The 21,974-nt window shown below is 44.9% G+C and overlaps 1 protein-coding gene across 1 annotated transcript in view; it reads left to right on the plus strand.

Moving 5' to 3' along the window:
- Positions 1–21,974, plus strand: part of IGF1R (insulin like growth factor 1 receptor) — a 190,730-nt gene that overhangs the window by 11,868 nt on the left and 156,888 nt on the right. Inside the window, exon 2 of the mRNA XM_053364866.1 lies at positions 8,457–9,002. Within this exon, the coding sequence (XP_053220841.1) occupies positions 8,457–9,002 (546 nt within the window). The remainder of the gene's footprint in view (positions 1–8,456; positions 9,003–21,974) is intronic.

A 21,974-nucleotide genomic window follows, 5' to 3' on the forward strand; every position in this document is an offset into this window, starting at 1 on the left:
GCGACTTTTTTCTGTTCCCGTTTTTTAAGGAAGCTAAATTTTCATAAAGTCAGAAGGTGAACAGTAACCATTGGAGCGTAGCATGATATTGCAACTGGGGGCACACATTGAACTGGTACTCTCTTGGAAGGGAGAAAATAGCATGCTGGGAAATTGATTAACTGAGGAAATAAATTTATGCTACCTGTTACTAGGACTGGGTGGGTGGGGAGGGGAGAGGGGAATAAAATGGGCAGCAGTTGAATGAGAGGTAGCATGACAAGCTTAGCCGGTGATCCTGCACAGGGTTGAATAAGACATCTGCTTTCACAGTATTTCTGGACGCCTCAGTAACTAGGCAAATGGGACTTCTGGGCTTGCTTAGAAAGGAACCGGAAGGCTAAAACTGCGGTCTTGCAAATAAAAGGTTTCCACCATTGGTTGAATAGAAATGGGTTGGGAGGGTGAGGAAGAGGTGTGTCTCGCCTCTCCACTAGCAGAAGTGCTGTGTTTATGCATCTTCCTTCAGTGGAACTAACTTCCTCTTTTACAAGTGCCGCAAATAGTGCAGTGTAGTGGTTGGAGCCCAGCCTTAGTACTGGGGAGACCAGGTGCAAATCTTCATAGCACCATCATAATGCTTACTGCACAGCTTTGGGCCTGTCACATGATCTCTACCTTCCTGACAGGGTTGTGAGGATAAAATGGATAGGAAGATAAGCCCACATAATGCCACTCTGGTCTCCTCCTCAGAGGTGAGCTATCAGTGTATTAAATAAATACTTCTCGCTTTTATTTTTTTAAAATGTAAAATGGCTCCTAAGCTTAGAGAAGGGTCACCCACAGTTGGAGATTTCATACTGGAGTGGCTGTATCCGAGTTGAGGGAAAGGTTTGGGCCTGTTTGTTTATGGCATTTATATCCCACCGTTCTTCCACAGAGCTCAGTAGGGCTGGACGATGCCAGCTTTTCAGCATCGCGCAAAACATTGTGATACAGGAATACATTGCAGTGTTGACAGGCGGAGGGAGGAACAAGCTGTATCGGCCGTGGTCCTGTGAGCTCCAGGGCAAAACCGCCTCAGCTGCCTCCAGTGCCTGCCACGCAGAAGGTGAAACTGCCACCGCCAGTGCCTGGCTCAGGGAGGAAGGAGGCAGGGGAGAATGTAAGGGACAGGCAATCCCCGGCCATGATATACTGCTGGGCAAAGGCGTCTTCGCTCTCTGGCCCTCAAACCGATCCTGGGCAGTATAGTGGTACCTCAGGTTACAGACGCTTCAGGTTACATACGCTTCAGGTTACAGACTTGGCTAACCCAGGAATAGTACTTTGGGTTAAGAACTTTGCTTCAGGATGAGAACAGAAATCATGCTCTGGGGTTGCGGCGGCAGCAGGAGGCCCCATTAGCTAAAGTGGTGCTTCAGGTTAAGAACAGTTTCAGGTTAAGTACGGACCTCGGGAATGAATTAAGTACTTAAACTGAGGTACCACTGTATATCAATACATTGCCCAGGCCTAAAGCTTGAGGTGGCATTCATGGCTCTCCCTGTTGCCCCCACAATAGTCCTGTGAGGCAGGTTAGGTTTAGAGCCAATGACTGGCCCAGTGTCGCCCAGTGAGCTTCATGGCTGAGTGGGGATTTGAATTCTGGTCTCCCATATCTTAGTCTACCACTCCCATTCATTACACCACACAGGCTCTCTGGCTGTTAGAACAAAGCTTGTGTAGGTTGGCTCTGCATTTGTTTTTCGTACCTTTTCGTCACCCCTTTCCTGCTTCCACCGGGTACTTGTTCCCAGTTCTTTTGTTTTCTTTCAAATGCCCAGTGATGTGTAATGCTCCAGTCCTCCCAACCCTGCCAACTGTGCCATGAGTGTTGCAAGATTCAACAGGTGGGAGGAGAATCTGGGATCGGCAAAGGCGGTGACGTTCGCTCGGCTCAGTTATCACGCAAGGGCCTCTGCAGGGTGGGGGGAGGGAATAAGTCAACATAAGGGAATAAGTCAGACCCTTGGGTCCATCAAGTTCAGTATTGTCTACACTGACTGGCAGCAGCTCTCTGGAGTTTTAAGTAGGGTTTTCTCCCAGTCCTATCTGGAGATGGTGGGGATTGAACCTGGGACCTTCTGCTTGCAAGGCAGATGCTCTACCACTGAGCTACAACCCTTGCCGACTTAATGCGTTGTGCTTGCTCCAGAGCTTCTGTGCCTAGGCTGAAGTGGATGCAGTGGTGGCAGAAGCATCACCAACACCCTTCCAAGGCTGAAAAAATATTCCACCTGGCTGACCCCCTGCAGTTTTATTACGCAGCTAAGCAGAATAGCTTATGTATTGCAATTATATTTATCCAAGGAGTACATAGTTCACCCCCTCCTCAGTTGATCCCTACAACAACCCTGTGAGGTGGGTTAAGAGGCAGTGACTGGCCCAAGGTCACACAGTGAGATTCATGACTGAGTGGGTATTTGAACCCTGGCCTCCCAGGTCCTAGTCTAACACACTAACCACTACACCACACTGGCTTCCTAGAGTACATCTGCTTTGGGGCAGCTATATGAATTAAGTAGGTAAATAAATATGGGGAAAGCAAAATGTCACTTGGAGAAGGATCTGAAATATTTTCCTTGAAGCTTGAGTTGGTTTTCTTCTGGCTTGTTTTATAAAGCAGTATGGAAATGAATACAACAACAACTCTCCCTGAGGGGAAAAAATGGCGCCCGTAACCTAAGTTTAAGGTGCCATTTGGTGATTAGCTTACCGTATAGATCTGAGTTTCTAACACTGCTCAGTATTGTCTACACTGACTGGCAGTAGCTCTCCAGGAGCCCTACCTGGAGATGCCAGAGATTGCACCTGGGAGCTTTTGCTTGCAAGGCAGATGCTATGCCATTGAACTGTGGCCCTTATCTCTGGGTGACATTCACACCATACAATTAGTCACTATACAAAAGCTTCCCTCAAAGAGTTCTGGGAGCCGTAGTATGTTAAGGGTGCTGAGGGTTGTTAAGAGACCCACGTTCTCTGCTGCCCTGAGCTACAATTCTTGTACAGTGTACCTCGGGTTGCATATGCTTCAAGTTACATATGCTTCAGGTTACAGACTCCACTAACCCAGAAATAGTGCTTCAGGTTAAGAACTTTGCTTCAGGATAAGAACAGAAATTGGGCTCTGGCGGCAGCAGAACGCCCCATTAGCTAAAGTGGTGCTTCAGGTTAAGAACAGTTTCAGGTTAAGTACGGACCTCCAGAACGAATTAAGTACTTAACCCGAGGTACCACTGTAGTTCCCTGGCAAGAGATTGATTGTTAAACCACTTTGGGAATTGTAGCCCTGTGAGGGGAATCAGGCGATGTCCTAACATCTCTCAGCACTCTTAATGCACAAAAGTTCCCAGAATTCTTTGGGGGAAACCATGGCTATTTTCTAAAGGGCTTTAAATGTAGTGGTGTGATTGTGGCCAGGGTGGTAGAAGAGACTAGTTTCTCTTGCAAGTGCTCCTGCTTAGTGATGGTGAGCTGTTTGAGCTCTCTCTACTGGTTGCTGGGCCACTCACAAGCACCTTGATTGTGTGAACTGCTTGTTGAAGGCTAGATGGCATTCATAATTTCCCATTTGAATGTGTTCTTGAGCGTACCAAGCCATAAGAGGTTCCAGCAGGGCAATCATTATCTGGATTTGTTGTCTTTTAGAGGTGAGATCGCTGGAGACTTGCATGTTTGGTGGTTACTTATTTTAGATAAATACACAAGTTTATTTATTTCAATTTGTATGCCACTTTCCCATTATAAATGTGCCTGAACAGAAATGCGAATTGGTACATCATTACAGTCTTCTTTTGCACCATGGTTACCCTAACACTGAGCCATGATTCTCCACATAAATTTCCCAAACTGTTATTGCTTTGGGTGCTCCTGCAACAGTCCATTTTCTGTTCATGATATTTTGGGTCCTGGCAAGTTTGGCACCTACAGTGCACACCTAGAATGAGGCTTGTCCCCCCCCCCCACCTTCCCTTACAAAGGAGCGATTTTTTAAAATAAAGTGCCGAATATTGCTGAGGTCTCTGTTTGTACAATGACCCCCACTCTACCATTCCAGCAACAATGGAATTCCAATAAGGAGTGGAATATTTTTAACTTTGTATGCAACAGTGGAAAGTCGATCTTGTTGATTGGAAGTTCCTGCTTAGGAAACTCTTGTAACATACACAAATGGCTCCTTGAGGATTGGTGTGTGTGTGTGTGTGTGTGTGTGTGTGTGTCCCCTTTTACTATGTTTTTATATACAGTGGTACCTCGGGTTACATACGGTTCAGGTTACATACGCTTCAGGTTTCAGACTCCGCTAACCCAGAAACAGTGCTTCAGGTTAAGAACTTTGCTTCAGGATGAGAACAGAAATCGTGCTTCGGCGACACAGCAGCAGCAGGAGGTCCCATTAGCTAAAGTGGTGCTTCAGGTTAAGAACAGTTTCAGGTTAAGTACGGACCTTGGGAATGAATTAAGTACTTAACCCGAGGTACCACTGTATGCTGGAAGCTGCCCAGGTGGCTGGGGCAACCCAGTCAGATGGGTGGGGTATAAATAAAATTTTGCTGTTGTTGTTGTTAGGCCATACAGATATTTTGCCTGAGAGAAATCCTCCTTGTGGTGTAAGGGTTAAGTTTGAGGCTCCACCCCACGGCTTGCTTAGGTTTGCAAGGGGGGAAATGCAACATGCTTTGAATTTTTGGAATTCCTAACCCTAATAGTTCACTGGATGAAGGAATGGTTTATTCATAAGAGGTGGGGGGGGCCTCCCTTTTAGCATTCATCAGACCTCTCTCCACCCCCTTACTTCCTGATGATCTGCTCCCAAGATTTATTGGGGAGGGTCTAAGACTGATTGTTTGTTTCTCTCTTTCATATTGAAAGGCAGCCTTTGAAGCGGCAAAAGCTGTGCTTCCTGTTGCTGTGGCTTGAGGTTACAAAGGGAACAGATCATGGAAGTCTAGTCACTTGCTTGGGCCTTTTTCAGAGGAGATTTTAAAGAGAATCCTTAAAACACACACACACACACACACACACACACACAGGACCGCAGGAAACTTCCTTGCACCAAGGCCACATGCGCACCATACATTTAAAGCACTATAATACCACATTAAACAGTCAATTTTTGCCAAAGAATCCTGAGAAGTATAGTATGTTAAGTTGCTGAGAGTTGTTTGGCGGCCCCCCTCTTTCTCTTCTAGAGCTACAATTCCCAGAGTTCCCTGGGAAGAGGGGCAACACCCTGGGAACTATAGCTTGTCCGTGCTCCTACCAACAGTGTGTATGTAGTTTAGGCTATCAGGGGCTACTAGTAATGTTTCTGAATGCTGGTTGCTGGAAACCCGAGGTGGAGAGAGTGTTCTTGTGATCCGAGTCTGCTTGCAAGCTTCCCACAGCTGCCTGGTTTGCAGCTGTGAGAACAGGATACTGGAATAAGTGGGTTATTGGCCGGATTCAGCAGGGCTCTTCCATGCTCAGTTTCAGGGGAGAAAAGGTTGGTTAAGAGATACCAGTTTGGTTGCTCTTTCCCCCACTCTTCCGCAGTCTTTCCCTAGATGTTGTTGGACTACAGTTCCCATCATCCATAGCCAGCAGTGCCAGTAGGAATGGGTCCATTTTCTGGGCTCCAGTGGGAGTCAGTGGGGGGATATGCTTAAATGCGGAGAAACTTCACAGGGACATGTTTGAATTGGGAACATAGGTAGTTGTATTTACGGGGAAGTTTTGAGTGTACTTGCAAGGTCATGATAGGGCGTAGCAGAGACACCTGTTGCAGAGTGTTTGCCATCATATTTATGCTTGAAAGTTTAAGCTATTGATTATGGAGGTTGAACTGCCCTTGGATTTGCCCCCCCCCCCACATATTCAGGATATATGTACCCTCGTGCAGCTTCCTTGTCAGAACCTTGACATGTTTAATAGCCCTTTTTGGACATCTGCTGAGTCGATCTGGGCAAGGAGAATGTGTTGATCAGAGCTAAAAAAAAAGAGAGAGAGAAAAGAAAATTTTCTTTGAGAGCTAAAGTAACTCATTATCTTCTCTGGGTGGCGTACCATCCATCTGCTGATATAAAAATGAGTATGAAGTAAAGCTTGTGTTCCTTTAGAGGTTAAGCATAGTTATATAAATTCTCTGGATTGCGTACTAGTTAGAAGGAAGTGGCAGAGTGTTTGCTAAAAATGGTGAATGAAGAACATTGTAGTCCTCAGTTTTGTCCTTTGGAAGATTCACCACGGTAAGCGCAAGCGCGTGCGTGCACACACACACACACACACACACACTTCCTCTGTGTGTAAAATGTGGTCCAAAGAAAACAGAACACAGCCAAAAAGAAACTGTAGTCCTCTTTGAACTGGGATCAAGTTTGTCTTTCTAATAGATTAATTTCAGGACGAAATGAACAAAAATAAGAAATAACATGTTGTGCAGTCGTTAGTTGAATTTTCTGAAAGGAAGGCAAGATGGGACGAAACGGCAAAGGCAGGTGTAAAAAGGAAAAGCAAAAATGCTAGATACTGCTTCTTGAAAAACATTCAAATCTTACTAAATCATGTGAATTTGATCTCGAAACCTCAAAACTCTGGATGCATTGTAAACTTAAATGGTCCTTCAGGGGAATGAATAGCGAAGTCTTATTAAGTGGCTATTTAAAAAAGGTGCCCTAGGTATATTCTCACTTTGTCTTCCAGTGCTGTCACTCTTGTCTTCAGTCAAAAAAACAGACCCCAAGGGGAGCTTTGGATGTAGGGAGTGGCTTGGGTTGTCTGTGGCCTCCCTGACACAACATCAAACCACTGTTTTTAGCATTTCGTGCTCAAACCTTAGGCGTTTCTGCTTCTCCCGCCTCTTTCTTCCTCCTGTTTTCAGCCAACTGCAGTCACTTGCCTTCTCCAAACTTGAACAAGGTGAACCATGGTTTAACTATGATTTAGGGAAGCAAACCAACTTCAAGCTGTGGCTTTTATGGTCCTGCCTCATTTCCCTAACCAACAAATACAATCAACCGTGTATTTAAGTGCTTGCTTGGGATCCGTCCTTCTTCCACCAACCTGCTTGCTCACCTGCGTGCGATCTGTCTAGCAGGCTGTGCCTGGCATAGAAACCAAATGGCTTGCTGCTTCTGTGCCCAGAATTGGAGCTGTGTGCTGCAAGAGGGATAGATCTCTCATTCCTTCCTCTCCCAGCCCTCAGCAGGATAGTGACTTTAGTGGGCTTAATTGCAGTGTTGAGGACAAAGCTCTGGTCCCTCTCCCCCACCCCCAATAAAAACGTTCTATATAGCAGCATTACAGTATCAGCAGTTTGATTTTCAACTCCTTCCCTAATGATCCCTAGCATGGAATTTGCCTTTTTCATGGAAGCTGCATGCTAGGTCAATAGCTTCATTGAGCTATCCACTGTGACCCCGAAGTCTCACTCCTGGTCAGTCATTGCCCTGTCAAACTCCATGAGATTATCTCTGAAAGTAAGGTGGCTTTCACAAATATACTTTATTATTTTGAATTGCATTTGCCATTATATTAATTCACTTGGGGAAAGTACTTTGGAGCTCTTCACGATCCTTTTTTGTTTTTTTGCTTGGAGCCTGAAACTATTTACAGCAGATACGGCCACCTTACTCCTCACCCCTAACTCCAGGTTCTTTATGAGGAATTTAAAAAGCTTTGGTCCAGTACAGATCCGTGGCGGCGTGGGATTCGCTCCCTTGGGAGAACTGCCCATTTATTCCTGCTTTCTGCTTCCTGTTGCTTCGCCAGGACTTCTCCTCTTATTTCATGAATGCTAAGCTTACTCATGAGTTTTTGGTGAGGTACTTTGTTGAAAGTTTTTAGGAAGTCCAAGTACACTGTGGCTACTGGATCTCTTCTTACTGACATTCTCAAAGAACTTTAATAGCTTAATGCTATTACTTGCAGGACTCATAATAGGTTAGTGTGACAGAGGGGAAGAATGGTCTCTGATGCTTTGTATTGGAACCCATGATATTCTGTCAGGGTATGTATCCATGCCATATATTTAAAGCAATATCATACCACTCATGGTTTCCCCCAAAGAATTTTGGGGGTGGTAGTTTAAGAGTGCTGAGAGTTACTCAGAGACCACTCTTGCTCTCCTAGAGCTACAAATTTCAGAGCAGTTTAATGCTCCATCCCTCTTCACATGGAGAATTGTAGTTTTGTGTGGGGAACAGGGGCCTCCTAACTACTCTCAGCACCATGAACAAACCACAACTCCCAGAATCCCTGGGGGAAACCGTGGCTGTTTAAGGTAGTATGATAGCCACTCAAATGTATGGTGTAAATGTGGCCTGAGCGTTTCTAAACCGCAGAACTGTTTTATTTAATTTTGTTTATAACCATAAGCGTTGCTTTAAAGATGAGTCCATGTATTGTTTTTTAATCCTGTTCTTTCTGTTCTTCTCCCCACCCCCGATCATTTCCAGTTTGTGGGCCAAATATCGACATTCGTAACAATGTGGAACAGTTCAAGCAGCTGGACGACTGTACGGTGATTGAAGGGTACCTCCGGATTTTGTTGATCAGCCAAGCCGAGGACTTCAGTCATTACCGCTTCCCGAAACTCACAATGATCACAGACTATCTGCTGCTGTTCCGTGTGGCGGGCTTGGAGACCCTCAAAGACCTCTTCCCCAACCTCACAGTCATCCGCGGCAAGAACCTTTTCTACAACTACGCATTGGTCATCTTTGAGATGACTAACCTCAAGGAAATTGGACTGTACAACCTGAGGAACATCACCCGGGGGGCCATCCGGATCGAAAAGAATTCTGACCTGTGTTACCTCTCAACCTTGGACTGGTCTCTGATCTTGGATGCTGTTTCCAACAACTACATCGTGGGGAATAAACCGCCAAAGGAGTGCGGGGACTTGTGTCCGGGGACAGCCGAGGAGAAGCCGCTTTGTGAGAAGACATCCATTAACAACGAATACAGCTATCGCTGCTGGACTTCCGGCCACTGCCAGAAAAGTAAGCATGGGTGGTTAACTTCTGCCCCCTTCTAAAAAGCATTTCATTAAGGAATAACACTCTTCTCAACCTCTTATAACGCATACACCTGACATGTTATTGTTGACAGGAGCTGTCTGTGAAAAGGCACGGTTTTAAAACCAGTGTGGATTTGGGCAGAATTGACCTTGAAACGGCAGATAATTCTGTTTGCCCACTTCTTGAACCAAATTCTAGAATAAGACAGAGAAGGATCAGGTGTTATATATTTATTGCATGGGTGGGGACACCTATGGCTGTTCAGATATTTGTGGACTACAGCTTCCATCAGCCCCAGCTAGCATGGCTAGTGGCCATGGATGATAGAAGCCATAGTCCAGTAACAATGGAAGGCCACAGGTCCCCCATCCCTGATCTTTTTATACCGATCTTTGCTTTCATGATGGAATTTGAGGTCATGGAGATATTCAGAGTTGTATCCAGTGGTGTAATTTAGCTGATGGTAAGGAAGCATCAGTGGAAGAGGGAGGGAAACAATTTTCAATCATTTGCCCTCTCTAAATCTGCTCAAGAACATTGTGGGAAACTCGAAAGCATATTTAGGGGCGAGGTATTTCTTGTGGGGGTGAAAGGAGGTGGGGGGGATAGTTGAAAATGGTTTCCCTCCAAATTGCACTGATGGACACCTCAGTGTCTTCTGAGCAATGCCATTGGATAAAACCCAGACTCCCTAGGTGTTCTCTTCTTCCAGGCGCTGACCAGATTAGCTACAGCAGTTGTCGTTCTCTGGTGTCCCTTGAACCATAGCCTGGTACCACTTTGGGCAGCTGGTGGGGGGTGGGGAGGATAGCATGTCAGGACACTTCACAAGAAGAAAAGCATGCCACACTGGGAGGGTAGGCAGGACCCTATATGGATAAAGACTAGCTTTGTATGTGCGGATAATATTTTCTTTGCGTTGAGAAAAACACAAACATGCAAATCCTACCACCACACATTGACAGCCTTGGAAAAAGCATCAACACTTCTGTATGCTGAATGTATAACGTCACGGAAGTTACCCTGGGTACTGGCTTCCTGGTGTGTGTGTGTGTGTGTGTGTGGAAAATCATAGAACCACATAACCAGATGGCGGTTAGGTGTGTTTGTGTGCAGCATGTAGATATAAAGTTACCTGAAATTTGAGAGGGAGGCAGAATATGCAGGTCCTTTGATTTGCACTGTTGCTCCTCTTAGAGAGTAGCATTATAGGAGAGACTCCACTTTGCGGAAAGGGGTTCTACATGATGCTGACAAATCTTCAAAAGTGCAATGTAGTGCATTTTTTTAGAATGACAATGCCCCTCCTCTCCCATTTCAGGCTTTCAAATGGATCTTTCACTTGTCTATCAAAGCAGTTGTGGACAGAGGTGGGGATTTTTTGGAGTATATATGGATTTTGAATGTGGTACCTAGTGGTTTTACGTAACCATTACAGCTGGGTGCACAGGTGAAATTGTGCCTGTCGCTACTGTTTGCAGTCTTATCACCTGTGGCAGAGTTTGCCTTCCCCTGATAAAAGCAAAACAAAACACATTTGTTTTTGTTTTCTGCTTTGGGATGTGCATGTGGGAACTAGGACGAACATACCTGCCGCTCGGATAATGGGTAGTGCATCCATTCTTGTATTCATCCAGTGGCGTTGAGCAAATGGAACTACGGCAGTGTGTTTTGAAATGGTGAAGGGGCCTATGGATTATTATTTTAAAGCAGCAGCCTCCATTATGTAGTGGAGATGCAGCTGGCATCAGTGGACAGCACAAAATATAAGGAGAAATTTATGGCATGTTATCAGTAGGAGTGAAATATTTAGGTTGGGAGGCTGTACTCTGTGGGTCTGTTATGAGAAAGACCCCCAACGTCATATGAGATGTGGGCAAACATAATCCATTCTCTCTGGAGAGAAATTTGGGTAGATTGGGTTTTTCTTCATTTATTTTAAGTTACATAATGTATTCAAATGTGGAAACCAGAGAGAAGGGTCATATCCCAGTAAAAGGGCCTCTACTGGGCAGAAGGATCTAGATTCAATCACTGGCTTCTCCAGGAAGGACTGGGAGAGATCTAATCTGAAATCCTGGAAAACTATTGCCATTCACTGTTGATAATACGGCTTCCTCTGTTCCATTTCATGAAGTAAACTTTGTGAGGTAAGCCAGTATTCTCCCCATATTACTGATCATAGGAACTGAGATTGAGTGGTTGGAAGATTAAATTGGGGAGTCAGTCCCCAGCTAATTTTAAGCCAATTCTTCTTTGGGCATGGTGTACCCCTACTCACTTAATCCAAAAACACCCTCTTGGAATGGATGCATGGCTGGGGGAGACCCCTTGTTCAAAGCAACTTGGTACAGTCCAACTTGCTCATTGCTGTGTCTCTCTCCTGAGAGGGAGGAGACGGGACATTAAGAGACCCATCCTACCTGGTTGAGTCCAACTGAACAGGTCTAATGATGCAAACGACTTGATTCCATGCCAGCGGCCATTTGGAAAGTATTCACGTTGTTGGGTTTCAAGCAGTACTGAGAAATCAGCTGTTAAAATCTATCCTGTGGTGCTCTTGGTACTAGCATTTAATAAATGAAATAATGGCTCATATGGATGGCTTTGTTTCACCAGAATTCAAGTGTTCAATATTGTGGGTCCAGTTCTGTGAAACTCTCTCCTGCCTGAGACCAACCAGACAGGCCTCCCTTCCCTGTTGTATGTCTGGCACTTAGTGAAGACTTAAAAAAACCCCCACAAATCAGCAGGGATTTTAAGTGTTTTGCTGGTTAATTTCAACTGATTTTATTTCTCCTATATTCTAAAAAAAATGTAAGGCTGCCTTCGTGTAGCTCCCATTGGTGCTATAAATGTACAATGCAATTGCGGCCTAGTTTGCCTGGGAGGCTGGAATGCCCTCCCAATACACCAGGAGACTTGCGTTTCTTTCTTCTCCTCCTTCCACACATGAGGTTTTGGTGGGAGGTCCTCACCTCTATAGGTGCAAACAAAGGATGGTTTGGGCAAGACGCTAGAAGTGTTTCCCAGGCTTCAGCAGAAATGACACATTTGTCAATAGTCTGTTGTGGGCTAGAAGCTTTAAAAACAGCACAAAACAAGGTTGAGATTTTCTGACAGAAAATTCCGGGCCAACAGGCGTGAAATAAACTGATTAAGAAAGAGTTACAACTCATTTTAGGGGAATTGGGTTTTAGGTATTATGGTAAAGTGGACACAGCAAAGTGTGTTTCTCAATTCGTTGTCAAAATTGCAAAATAAACAAACCCACCCCAAAATTTTGAAGATCCAATATCAGGGGCTACTGATAACAAGCCTGGATTGCAAAGAAGGAAAACATCATCTTTCCCTTCAGCATGCCTGGAGGGGAACTGCCTGCTCTTTCAGTAGGGAAAACAAGGGAAGTATAAATGTTCAATTGTTTAAAAGGGAGCTTCCTGTTTACCCTGCTTGGATGTTGGAGAGCATTAACAGAGGAGGGACAGGAAAGGGGTTGTAGCTTAGCTGGGGAACATCAGCTTTGCTCCAGATACTGACATCTCCAGGTAGGGCTAGGAATGCTCCCTATCCGAAATCTTGGGGAGCTGCTGCCAGTCAGAGTAGATAACCCTGATCTAGATGGTCCAGCCTGGTGTAAGGCCACTCCCTATGTTTCCTTGTTGGCTTGGGTTCAGGTTATTTGAAAAGTTGTAGGGAAAGGCTGTGGCTTAGTGGTTGAGCACAACTCCTGCTTGCAGAAGGCACTCGGTTTAATCCCTGGCATCTACAGGTAGGGCTGGGAGGGACCCCTGTCTGAAAACCTTCCGGGGTTTTAATAGGTTTGTGTCCCTTGGGCCGATGGATTCTGGACTTGCCTCGTCCGTCTTCTGAATGGGGCGCAATACCCAGCAGAATGTTCCCAAATGCTTGGCTCTCCTGCCTGCTTTTCATTTCCACTTGAACTTTTGATTCCCCCAGATCTACCACCACCATCCACTGCTCATTCCTTTCCACGATCGCACCCCAGTTGGTTCCCTTCCGTGCTTCCATTCCACTTCTACCTCTTCGTTCAAGCCCTCATCAAATGCCACCACCTTCTCTGCATCTTTTGACATGCCTCTTATCTTCTAACTGTGGCAAAGCCAGAAGACACATACAGTTTAATTGGAAGCACCACAGGGCAGAGTCCTATCATGCCTTCCCTTTTATTATTATTCTAGATGGGGAACCTTGGGCTTGGCAAGTGAAGTTGGCCCTTGGGATTCTCCCCAACCACACCCCATCTCCTCAGGCCACACTCCTGACCGACTTGGCTTCACACCCTTCTTGCAGAGTTTTTGCCCTCTTGGAATGTGTCCTTGAACTCCGGTAATGATGTTCACTCGCCTGGATGGTGGACCTGGAAGGGCGTGTAGAAGCCAGCTTACTGTGCACAAGTAAATGAACCATTCATTGCTCCACCTACTTTTACTCCTGGCCCCACCCACCAGTGTTCAAAATTAGCCAAGCACCAAGCAAAGATGCCTGGGCGCCAGGATGGCGCCTGACATCTCCACCATCTGAAGATCATTGAATCTGGACTGTTTTCACATACTAATACCACCTCCCGTAGAAATCTATCAGCTATATTTTATCTGCACAATCAGAATGAGTTTCAGGAACCAGATTGCTTTTTCTGTGCAGCCTGAGTAGTAGCAGTCGCCATTAAGAAAAAGAGATCGGAATAGGCCAATATAAATGTGGACTCTCCCTGGATCAATTGACGTTTCTTCTTTAAGGTCTCAAAGCTCTTAACCTAGCTCAAAGTTGTCATCTGAACTAGCCAGATGTTTAACTGAAAATCAACCATAGACACTCCATCATTTGAAAAACAAGACTTTAGAGCCCTCTTGCCCCCAAATGGCAAGTAGAGTTTCCATTTTGGCAACTGTAACCTTAGTTTAAGGAGCCATTTGGCACCTAGCTTATATATCTGAGTTTCTAACCCTGGTATCAACGTATACAAAATTATGCTTGTGGCTGTCAGTATGTGTTTGCACACACACACACACACACACACACACACTGCTTTTGGAGGATGGCACAGTCGCAAGTGTCCTTATTTGTGCTCTCGGCTGACTGGCTTGGGAAGTTGTGGTGCGGACTCCCCCCCCCCCCCGTTCCTCCAGGAAGCTTGTGTTTGAATCCCTTTGTCCTTGCTGAGACCTTCCACTGAAGGATATCGAGTGGGTGGGTAAGCGCTGTGTGGGAACACTCAGTTCTCTTGCGAGCAAGCTGGCTTGTTTAATTTCGTCGCCGAGCAGAAGCCGGCTATCGCAAACAAAGGAGCAAAAAAGCTGTCGCTTCCTTTGGCCCAACTCTCTCATGGAAACAATGTCAGAAGTGGGCTGTTCTCTCTGTCTCCCCCCCCCCCACCCCAAGCTATCCAGGACTTTGTGGCATTTTTTAATAGCCATAAATAAACCCGATAGAAAAGTGAAAAGAGGGGGAGAGGAAGATTCAAGTTTCCGTGGGTGCCTCTCTTCTCTTCCCCCCCTTTAACCTTTTAAGTACTTGTATTCACGTTAGTTCCCACAGGCATTTGCAACGCTAATCCTGCAATATTTACTCTTTGCTTTCTTCACAAGCTGTAGGGAGAATGCCAACTGCGTAGTTTTGCTTACATCTCCTTTTGGCAGTAGAACTGGAGAATGATGTTGCCATTCCGGATTTCCGGAAAAGCGAAGTGGTTGGATACTTTCCAGCAGCTGCTGGGATGAGTAGTTGTTCGCCTCTCTCTCTCTCTCTCTCTCTCTCTCTCTCTCTCTCTCTCTCTCTCTCTCTCTCCCCCCCCCCCCCCCCGCATTTTGCTAAGGATATATTTTGGATGAAAGTTTGGCATCAGGAGTAAATTCTGGAGAGCAGGGAGAGATGTTGCAACACTGCATTAAAAACATTAATGGGATCTTCTTAGAAGAAGAAAAAGTCAAACAATTGTAGTATTTTGAGGGTCTCTCCCCCCCTTCCCTAGTCAGTGTTTTCATTTTAACATTTATTTAAAATGCCGCCCAGAATTTATTTACGTTACCCTAAGTTTTATCTCCGCACTGCTTTCTCTACACTTGCCAACCACTGGATCACAGAAAATATAGCCAGATTCCTTTCTGTAGCAATCAAAACTAGGTCACTATTATTAAAGGGGAAATGAATCCAGAGTTAAAAGTTGTCTGTGCTTTTTAACTATTCCTTTTTCTTAAATCCAAATACAGTAATATTTCTTGGTTCTCATGTCAATACAAGAACAACAGAAACTACAGTAACTTGTCCAGTGGTACATTCTTTTTAAGTTTCATATTCAGTATACAGTGCATTTATTTATGCATTATCAATTTAAGTATCCTCTCCACATAGATTCTGCTTTTTAACTATTTCTGATAGTTAACAGATTTTGTCATACTCTCCTCGTAAAAGGCACTATGTGTGCGCCTGTATACTTTTTGTGTTGTTTTCCCTGTGATTGTCTTGATTAATCCTACACTGTATTTGACGTTTATGGCCTGTAGACTAAATAAACTGAGCTTGAGTTCACTGTACATGAGGACTCCTTGGCTTCTCTAAGGATTAATCTGCTCTTTAATTGGATTTATCTACTGTTTTGGTAGGAACTGGAAGCTGCTGACCCCTGGAGCAAATTGGGCCCTTAAGGAATACATGTTAGACATAATAGGGGGCTTCATCAGACCCTTTGCTGCTGTTCCAGTAAGTCAGTTTTGGGGAACTGTTTGCTTTCCAGGTATTACTGAAATACAACTCCCATCAGCCGCAGCAAACATGGCCAGGAATGATGCAAGTTGTGGTTCAGCAACATCTGGAGGACCCAAGGTTCCCCACATCTGCCTTACGTCCTCCCCTCCCCCTTTCTTATTTTTCTGGGGTTTTGAGTTTTGCTGCATTCACTGGGACCTGTATAATACATGCATACATCATATCATATATAAGCCTGTTTACATGATGATTTGTGCTTTTTTATTTTAAAAAAGTACTTTTATTTATTTTCAAGTTGTGCAATACCTCTGTGACAAAATTTGCAATAAACTAAACATATAACTGTATATTATTGCATTTGTTATTCCAGTACATTGAGAAGAACCTCTTTCTCCCTAAATTTATTAGGTTGGCTAGCTTGTAGTCTCCCTTAGTAGGTTAACTTAACCATATATCAAATCCGTTCATTCAAAGATAGTAGGTGAGGGTTTTTCTTTCCATTCAGGTTATTTTGTGCTTACTATTTTTGCTGCAGTGATCGAGTTAATTACTACCTCAAGATCACTGTCCATAAAATGTATCTAAGGCTCCAATGGAATATAAATCCCTATAATTTGTATTATTCCTATAATGTGTTTCGACTCTCAACTCCCGCAAGCTGGCATGCCCATTGGTAAGGGATGATGGAAGTTGTGGTCCAACAACATCTGGAGGGAGCATGGATGAGTTAGTTCTGCTTTCCATGATTGGGGGAAGAATCCTGTCTGCCCTTCAGGTACTCTGAAAACGTCGTTTCTGATCGTGCGTAGGGCTGAACGAGGTCTGGTTTTCAGCATTGTGATATATCACCAGCTAAACATCACAGTAGATAAATAGGTACCACTTCTGTGGGAAGGTAAATGGCATTTCTGTGCGCTGCTCTGGTTCGCCAGAAGCGGTTTAGTCATGCTGGCCACATGACCCGGAAGCTGTACGCCGTCTCCCTCAGCCAATAAAGCGAGATGACTGCCGCAACCCCAGAGTTGGCCACGACTGGACCTAATGGTCAGGGGTCCCTTTACCTTTACCTTAAACATCACAGTAAACCTAGGACCCAGTCTCTGCTGGTCTGCAGCTGAATTGAGTGAGTGGACCTTGTTTTGAAGTTGGCAGTGCAGTGGTGACTTACATCATGTAGGAAGACTTGTGCTTCATGAGGCGCCTCCAAACTCTTCTTTCCTTCTTCGGCTGTCAGACCATGTTCTTTGTCCTTTAGAAAATATTGAATCTATGCAAAGTATGCAGGCATGACTGGAAAAGGGAGGGGAGCCTGTAGGCCCTGAATCGGTTCCTTCTGTTTTATTCAGAAGCTGCTTCTTGCGTATGTCTTGTGCTGTGTGGAATGCAGGGGAAATCAGTAGTAGAAGCTTAAAAAGGGCAACTTAAATGTCTTGGTATATCTCATTCCTGAGCTCTTTCTACCCCTTTCTCTTGATCACCCTGTGCCAAGTTTTGGACTGTATGTTCCTCAGAGTAGGAACTTGTGCTCTTCTGGTCTGTATGCTGAAGGTGCTAAATAATAAACCAGCAGCCACAGCTCAGTGATTGAACACCTGCTTTGCATTCAGAAGTTCCCAGGTTCAATACTTGGCATCTGCCAGTGCTCTACCCCTGAGCTATGGGTGGTTCCAGAGACAGGCCAGTGTTAGGGTGGGGTGGAGCTTCAGACCCCTTGTCACGGTCCGGTCCATGGGCAATTGAAGTCCCAGCAGGGGACGTCAGGACCGGGGGCAAGATGGCAGGATGGGAGCAAGAACGGGGGGTCTAGAAGCCAGGAGTAAGGAAGCCAAGAGTCCGAGGGCCAGAGAGCCAGGAGTCAAGAAGCCAAGGGTCCGAGGGTCAGGAATCAAGGAGTCAAAAAGTCAAGGGTCCGAGGATCAAGAAGCAGGGAGTCAAGAAGCCGAGGTTCAAGGATCAGGAAGCAAGAAGCCCAAGGCAGGAAGCGTGTTGCTGTGGCAAAGAGCCGAAGGGAAATACTGACCTTATATCCCTTCCCAGCTCTTGCCACCAGGTGCTGTGAGTTACCAGTCGGCCTCACCTATGGGCCTGCGCCTTGCCTCTTCAGAACAAACTTAGGAAGGCCCCAGTCCTGCAAAGTCCTATTGGTCACAGGGCCTGGCTCCTGCACGCACACCTGACACCCCTTTAGAAAATTCTCTCCTAGAAATTAGATGTGACGCAATAGTCATTGCGAAAGCCTTGATCATCTGCTTGAACATTTAGCTTCCTCTTGAGGAAGAGGGAAGTGATGACTGCGGGGAAGGGACTGCTTGAAGCCCAAGACTCTTAATCTCAGGGTTGTGGGTTTGGGCCCCACATTGCATCGCAGGGGGTTCTACTAGATGACCCTCATGGATCCTTCCATGTCTGCAGTTCTATGAGTCTCTTAAGAAGAGCCTTCTGGAGCAGGCATATGTCTCATCTAAGTCTAGCATCCTGTTTTCACAGTGGTCAACCAGTTGCTGCAATGGGAAATCCTTAAACAGAACCCAGGCACAAGAACACTCTCCCAGCGGGTCTCCAGCAACTGGAGGCAGAGCATAGCCATCATGGTTAGTAGTTGTCAATAGCCCTCTCCTCCATGAATTTGTCTAATCCTCTTTTAGAGCCATCTAGGTTCTTAGCCATCACTGTCTCCTGTGGGAGCGAGTTCCTTAGTTTAAACTATGCGCTGCATGAAGAAGTCCTTTCTTTTATCTGTTCTGAATCTTCCAACATCCAGCTTCTTTGAATGTCTGCACGTTCTATTGCTTTGAGAGAGGGAGAAAAACTTCATTCTGTCCACTTTCTCCATGCCACCTATAGTTCTATAAACTTCTATCATATTCCAGTGTTAGAAACTGAGATATGAAAGCCAGGAGCTAAATGGCACCTCAAACCTAGTTATGGGCGCCACAATGGAGCGTCTAGGCACACTTTTTTATAACAAAAAGACAAAGCTGGAAATGAATGAACTGCAGCTAAAATATTATGGTCATTTTTCTCATGGCCTATTCCTCATTTGAAGGCTGCAAAAAAAAAAAAACCCAAAGCCATGCTCCCCCCACCCACCCCGCTTAATATTCTTTTGAGAGTCCGTTCTCCAGTCTTCAGAGAGTGGCTGGAAGTGGGGAGGCAGAAAAAGGTCCTTTTCTTCCAGCAGTGCAGTGGCAATTTTAATCTGAAATCTTCGGCTCAGTACTGTGCCCAGAGCTCAGAAACTGCTTGCATTAATGAAATTCCCTGTCACAAAACGCGCCTAGAACAATGCGAGTTTCGAACGCTGATCATGTCCCCTCTTCCTTGGCTTTCCTCTAAACTGAATTTCAGTCTGGAGATTGGAGATTGTGCTTGGAGAATGGACACTGTGCAGAGCAGCCTTCCCAAACATAGTGGTGCCCTATCAGCTGTTTTGCATTGCAGCTAAGCCAAGATGCTCAATGGTTGGCTATAATGGAAGTCTAGCGACATTTGGAGGGTAGCAGGTTTGGAAAAGTTGGTGTGGACCAGTAGTTCCCAAACCTCCCCCCCCCCCATGTGCCAGTTGAAAATTGCTGATGGTCTTGGCGGACTGCTTCATGATTTTTCAGCCTGATTTTTAATGGTGTCTTTATTGCTTATATTGTAACATTGTATTATGATTTGCATTCCATAGAATTCAAATTGCAATACAATAAAATGCAATATAAGAAGAATCAATTTAAATATAATCAAAAATCAATATGAATATTTGATGTGGGCATGCTGCGAACCCCCTGAATGGAGCTTGAAGACCGCTGGTGGTCCATGGTGCACGGTTTGGGAATGCTTGGTCTACACCAGGGATGTCCAACAGGTCAATCTTGATTGCCTGATCAATCCCTGGGAGGTTTTGATAGATTGCTGGCCCCTCCATCCATCCCTGCCCCCTCTCCCTGTCCTCTAGATTGCTAGAGTGGAAGTCGGAGATTTCGCAGTGAGGCTGACTGTCTCATTAGCGATCTCTTGGTGAGTGCCTTTTTTTTAAGTATTTGACCTTAGCCCCTAAATTAAGGAATATTTCCTCCCTTCCATAAAAAAAAGCTCAACAACTTTGACCTGAACCCGCCCCCCCCCCGGGGTAGATCACTGCCAGATTTTAATGGTGTGAGTAGATCAGTCTCTTGGAAGTTGGACGTCCCTGGTCTACACCAAGCACCATTGAGTTAGATTGGCCAATGGTCTGGTTCTGTTTAAGGCAGCTTTTTATGTCCCAGCAGTGCTTAACCCTCATGTAGGTTTCTTGGAAAATTTTGAGTTGGAAAACATTCCTACTTAAATCGGCCTAATTTGTATTGGAAAATACGTAGTTTGCATTGGAAAATTTTCTGATGCCCTGCCTAGAGAGTGATCTAATTTACCATGTTTGTTTTACTTGCACTTACTTTTTTTTAAAAAAAAAGCTAAAAACCTACGATCATGCCTAATATAGTATTTGCAGTTGGCATCCATTTGTTGTTACTAATGAACTTTACTTAATGGGTCTTTTGAATTGCCTGCTTGTTTGACCTAGCATAGGAGTCAAGAGCCATTTCAGACCCGTGGGCACATTTGGATTTTTGAGTGATTACGAACAACACCCACTCTGATCACTTTCCCCCTTTCCTTCCCTGAATCTGTCCCTACCCCAAGAGACAGACAGAATTCACACATGCACTTTGCTTTTCCAAGGGATCTGAATAGAAGTCAAATTATCCTGAGCCTTGAAAAGTGCATAGAGCTGAAAGAAGAAGTGGGTAAGTGTCACTTTCCCAATTTCCTTCTTCAGTTCTGTGTACTTTTCAAAGGTGAAAAGGGTAACCATCTCATGACCGAGTGAGTAGGTCAGTGGCTTACAGCAGTGCAAGGAGATGCAGCAGCTGCTGTTTTATTCTGAATTTTGTAACTTTACTGTAGTGTTTTATACACTTCTTTGTTGTCCTTATGAAAGGCAGTGCGTATAACTGTTTCATTCAATAAAATTGCAACTGTGGTTGTTGGCCACTGGTGGCGAATTCCCTGTTAAGGAAAAATCCTTGAGCCCACTGCACCCCAAGCAGATCATGGCCAAATCAGTGTTAGAAACTCAGATATATAAGCTAGGTGCCAAATGGGTCCTTAAACCAAGGTTACAGTCGCCAAAATGGAAAGTCTAGTTGCCATTTGGGGGCAAGAGGGCTTTAATGTCTTATTTTTCAAATGATGGCGTGACTATTAATTGATTTTCAATTAAACTTCTGGCTAGTTCAGATGATAATCCTGAGCTAGGTGAAGAGCTTTGAGACCTTAAAGAAGAAAAGTCATTTGATCCAGGGAGAGTCCACATATATATTGTTGTTGTTGTTTAGTTGTTTAGTCATTTAGTTGTGTCCGACTCTTCGTGACCCCATGGACCAGAGCATGCCAGGCACTCCTGTCTTCCACTGCCTCCTGCAGTTTGGTCAAACTTATGCTGGTAGCTTCGAGAACACTATCCAACTATCTCGTCCTCTGTCGTCCCCTTCTCCTTATGCCCTCAATCTTTCCCAACATCAGGGTCTTTTCCAGGGAGCCTTCTCTTGTCATGAGGTGGCCAAAGTATTGGAGTCTCAGCTTCAGGATCTGTCCTTCCAGTGAGCACTCAGCGCTGATTTCCTTAAGAATGGAGAGGTTTGATCTTCTTGCAGTCCATGAGACTCTCAAGAGTCTCCTCCAGCACCATAATTCAAAAGCATCAATTCTTTGGCGATCAGCCTTCTTTATGGTCCAGCTCTCACTTCCATACATCACTACTGGGAAAACCATAGCTATATATTGGTCTATTCCAATCTCTTTTTCTTAATGGTGACTGCTTCTGCTCAGGCTGCACAGAAAAAGCAACCCCCCCCCCAAAAAAAATTTTCATTCCGATTGTGCAGATAAAATATAACTGATAGACTTCTACAGGATGTGGTATTAGTGTGTGAAAGCAGTCCAGATCCAATGATCCTCAGATGGTGGAGATGTCAGGCACCATTCTGGCGCCCAAGCATCCTCACTTGGTCACAAGTGTTTGATTGCCTGGTGCAGAATGCACCTGGCAGCTGCCTAATTTTGAACACTGGGCCAAATACAAGCAGTTCCTCCAGCTAATTCACCTGTTGTAATAGGTAGCTGTTTTCTTTTTTCATGAGCTTTCTCTCTGTCTCCTTTTATTTTTTTGTCTTTCCAATAAAAAAAGGATTTGTTCAAAAC

Source organism: Podarcis raffonei, chromosome 14, assembly GCF_027172205.1.
Source record: "Podarcis raffonei isolate rPodRaf1 chromosome 14, rPodRaf1.pri, whole genome shotgun sequence".
NCBI lineage: Eukaryota > Metazoa > Chordata > Lepidosauria > Squamata > Lacertidae > Podarcis > Podarcis raffonei.